Source organism: Ipomoea nil (genome assembly GCF_001879475.1).
Source record: "Ipomoea nil chloroplast DNA, complete sequence, cultivar: Tokyo-kokei standard".
NCBI lineage: Eukaryota > Viridiplantae > Streptophyta > Magnoliopsida > Solanales > Convolvulaceae > Ipomoea > Ipomoea nil.
This window is the reverse complement of record NC_031159.1, coordinates 157501-161897: the sequence shown is the minus strand read 5'-3', so window position 1 is coordinate 161897 and position 4397 is coordinate 157501. Positions and strand designations below refer to the sequence as shown.

Below are 4397 nucleotides of genomic sequence, written 5' to 3'. Positions count from 1 at the left end.
ATATATGAAAAAAAAATATAGATAGATATGTTATGATATGGATCTGAATTGTGTTATGTGACATCAATTCGTTATGTATGGATGAGATTCCAAGGTCCTGATTGCGTGCATCCAGTAGGAATTGAACCTACGACTTCGCCAATTATGAGTTGGGCGCTTTCACCACTCAGCCATGGATGCTTAACAGGGACCCTTGTCCACGGTGCCAATCCAATATAAAAAATAAGTCAAATTAAAATAACATAAAATCATTTAATTTAAAATAACATAAAATAAGTCAAATTAAAATAACATAAAATAAATTAAAATAACATAAAATAAGTCAAATTAAAATAACATAAAATAAATTAAAATAACATAAAATAAATTAAAATAACATAAAATAAGTCAAATTAAAATAACATAAAATAAATTAAAATAACATAAAATAAATTAAAATAACATAAAATAAGTCAAATTAAAATAACATAAAATAAATTAAAATAACATAAAATAAATTAAAATAACATAAAAGAAGAATCAAAATCAAAATGAGATGAAATCTCGGGGGTGAACCTAATGCAAAAAATACAAATCAAGTTCTGTATTTTCGAATTGAGAGAGATAATGAGAGAGATAAAGAATTCTCACTATTTCTTAGATTCGTGGACCCAATTCAATTCAGTGGGATCCTTTATTCACATTTTTTTCCACCAAGAACGTTTTCTAAAACTCTTTGACCCACGAATTTTTAGTATTCTACTTTCACGCAATTTCCAGGGTTCAACAAGCAATCGATCTTTCACGATCAGGGGAGTAATACTCTTTGTAGTAGCGGTACTTATATATCGTATTAACAATCGAAATATGGTCGAAAGAAAAAACCTATATTTGACAGGGTTTCTTCCTATACCTATGAATTCCACTGGACCCAGAAATGATCGATTGGAAGAAGCTGTTGGGTCTTCCAATATCAATAGGTTGATTGTTTCGCTCCTGTATCTTCCAAAAGGAAAAAAGATCTCTGAGAGTTCTTTCCTGAATCGGAAAGAGAGTACTGGGGTTCTCTCAATAACAAAGAGGAATTCTAGTTGTAAGATATCTAATGAAACCGTCGCCGAAATTGAGATCTTATTCAAAGAGAAAGATAGCAAATCTCTGGAGTTTCTTTTTGTATATTATATGGATGATGATTCGACCCACAAGGACCATGATTGGAAATTGGCTGATCCTATTTTATTGGAAAGATTAGCGAAAGACTGGATTTCTTATCTTATGTCTGCTTTTCGTGAAAAAAGACCAATTGAAGCGGGGATTTTCTTCAAACAACATGAGCATGTTTCCCATCTCTTCTCGAGAAACAAGGGGGCTATCTCGTTGCAAAATTGTACTCAATTTCATATGTGGAAATTCCGCCAAGATCTCTTCCTTTTATTCCCTAGTTGGGGGAATAATCCGCCCGAATCGTATTTTTGGTTAGGCAATGTGTGGTTGGGAAAGAAGGATCGGTTTTTTAGCAAGGTACGGAATGTATGGTCAAATATTCAATATGATTCCACAAGGTCTAGTTTCGTTCAAGTAACGGATTCTAGCCAACTGAAAGGATCCTCTGATCAATCCAGAGATCATTTGGATTCCAATCATTTGGATTCCATTAGTAATGAGGATTCGGAATATCGCACATTGATCAATCAAAGAGAGATTCAACAACTAGAAGAAAGATCGATTCCCTGGGATCCTTCCTTTCTTCAAACGGAACGAAAAGAGATAGAATCAGACCGATTCCCGAAAAACCTTTCTGGATATTCCTCAATGTCCCAGCTATTCACGGAACGCGAGAAACCGATGATTAATCATCTGTTTCCGGAAGAAATGGAAGAATTTCTTGGGAATGCTACAAGATCCGTTCGTTCTTTTTTCTCTGATAGATGGTCAGAACTTCATCTGGGTTCGAATCCTACTGAGAGGTCCACTAGAGAGCAGAAATTGTTGAAGAAACATCTTTCTTTTGTCCGGCGATCAGAAAATAAAGAAATGATTCATTTATTCAAAATCATTACGTATTTACAAAATACTATCTCAATTCATTCTATTTCATTAGATCCGGGATGTGATATGGTTCCGAAGGATGACCCGGATCTGGACAGTTCCAATAAGATTTCATTCTTTAACAAAAATCCATTTTTTGATTTCTTTCACCGATTCCATGAACGGAACAGGGGAGGATACGCGTTACACCATGATTTTGAATCAGAAGAGAGATTGCAAGAAATGGCAGATCTATTTACTCTATCAATAACCGAGCCGGATCTGGTGTATCATAAGGGATTTTCTTTTTCTATTGATTCGTACGGATTGGATCAAAAAAAATTCTTGAATGAGGTATTCAACACCAGGGCTGAATCGAAAAAGAAATCTTTATTGGTTCTGTCTCCTGTTCTTTTTCGTTATGAGGAGAATGAATATTTTTTTCGAAGGATCAGACAAAAACGGGTCTGGATCTCCTGCGGGAATGGTTTGGGAGATCTAAAGCAAAAAATGGTGGTATTTGCTAGCAATAACATAATGGAAGCAGTCAATCAATATAGATTGATCCGAAATCTGATTCAAATCCAATATAATAGGTACATAAGAAGTGTATTGAATCGATTCTTTTTAATGAATAGATCCGATCGCAACTTCGAATATGGAATTCAAAGGGATCAAAAAGGAAAGGATACTCTCAGTCATAGAACTCTAATGAAATATATGATCAAACAAGATTATGCATATATATACAAATGGTCCAATGGGAGCAAGAATTGCCAGGAACATTTGGAACATTTCCTTTCTGAGCAGAAAAGCTGTTTTCAAGTGCATTTTCAAGTGCAAAAGAGCCGTTTTCAAGTAATGTTTGATCAATTACGTATTTATACACGTATTCGTATTAATCAATTTTTGATGAATTATTCTGAGGTTTGCAAGAAATTCGAAAAAGATGTGTATAAGTTGCTTACTTTCTTTTTGCCCAAGTGGTCCAGGTCACTTCGTTTCTTTTTCCTTTTCTCCCAGTCACTTCGTTTTTTGGGCAAGTCACTTCGTTTTTTGGCCAAGTTGCTTTTCTTTTTGTCTAATTCACTTTCTTTTCCTTTTTCCTGTGTAAGTTTTGGGAATACCCCCATTCATAGGTCCGAAATCAACATCTATGAATTGAAAGGTCCGAATGATAAACTCTGCAATCAGTTGTTAGAATCGATAGGTTTTCAAATTGTTCATTTGAAAAAATTGAACCCCTTCTTACTGGCTGATGATGGTACTTCGAAATTCTTGATCAATGGAGGAACAATATCACCATTTTTGTTCAATAAGATACCAAAGCGGATGATTGACTCATTCCATACTAGAACTAATCGCAGGAAATCCTTTGATAACAAAGATTCCTATTTCTCAATGATATTCTACGATCAAGACAATTGGCTGAATCCCGGGAAACCATTTCACAGAAGTTCATTGATATCCTCTTTTTATAAAGCAAATCGACTTCGATTCTTGAATAATCCGCATCACTTCTGCTTCTATTGTAACAAAAGATTCCCTTTTTCTGTGGAAAAGGCTCGTAATAATAATTCATATTTTCTATATGGGCAATTTCTCAATATCTTGTTCCTTCGCAAGAAAAGATTTTCTTTGTGCGTTGGTAAAAAAAAACATGTTTTTGGGGGGAGAACTACTATTTCACCAATCGAGTCACAAGTATCTAACATATTCATACCTAACGATTTTCCACAAAGTGGTGACGAAAGGTATAACTTGGACAAATCTTTTCATTTTCTAAGTCGACCCGATCCATTCGTTCGTAGAGCTATTTATTCGATCGTAGACACTTCTGGAAACCCTCTAACAGAGGGACAAATTGTCAATTTTGAAAGAACTTATTGTCAACCTCTTTCAGATATGAATCTATCTGATTCAGAAGGAAAGAACCTTCATGAGTGTCCCAATTTCAATTCAAATATAGGTTTGATTCACATTCCATGTTCTGAGAAAGATTTCCCATCCGAAAAAAGGAAAAAACAGAGTCTTTGTCTAAAGAAATGCGTTGGGGTTCAGAAAGGGCGGATGTATACAACCTTTCAACGAGATAGTGCTTTTTCAATTCTCTCAAAAAAATGGAATCTATTCCAAACATATATGCCAAGCTTCTTTACTTCGACAGGGTACAAATATCTAAATTCGATATTTTTAGATACTTTTTCAGACCTATTGTCAATACTAAGTAGCAGTGTATCCATTTTTCATGATATTATGGGTATATCGTGGCGAATTCTTCAGACAAAATTGTGGAAGATGCAATTTTTTCTCAGAAGTGAGATCTCGAGTAAATGGTTACATAATCTTCTGTCCAAAGAAATGATTCATCGAAATAAAAAGAATAAGTC

At 34.4% G+C, this 4397-nt stretch overlaps 1 protein-coding gene and 1 non-coding gene across 2 annotated transcripts in view; one reads left to right on the top strand and one right to left on the bottom strand. All coding sequences in view use genetic code 11, as the record gives it.

Moving 5' to 3' along the window:
• Window positions 1-106: 106 nt before the first annotated feature.
• Window positions 107-180, bottom strand: trnI-CAU. Its single transcript has one exon. It is a non-coding gene; the product is annotated as a tRNA-Ile (tRNA).
• Window positions 181-558: 378 nt separating this feature from the next.
• Window positions 559-4397, top strand: part of ycf2 (hypothetical chloroplast RF21) — a 6606-nt gene continuing 2767 nt past the window's right edge. Inside the window, exon 1 of the mRNA in view lies at window positions 559-4397. This exon is cut by the window's right edge and continues 2767 nt beyond it. Within this exon, the coding sequence (YP_009295169.1) occupies window positions 559-4397 (3839 nt within the window).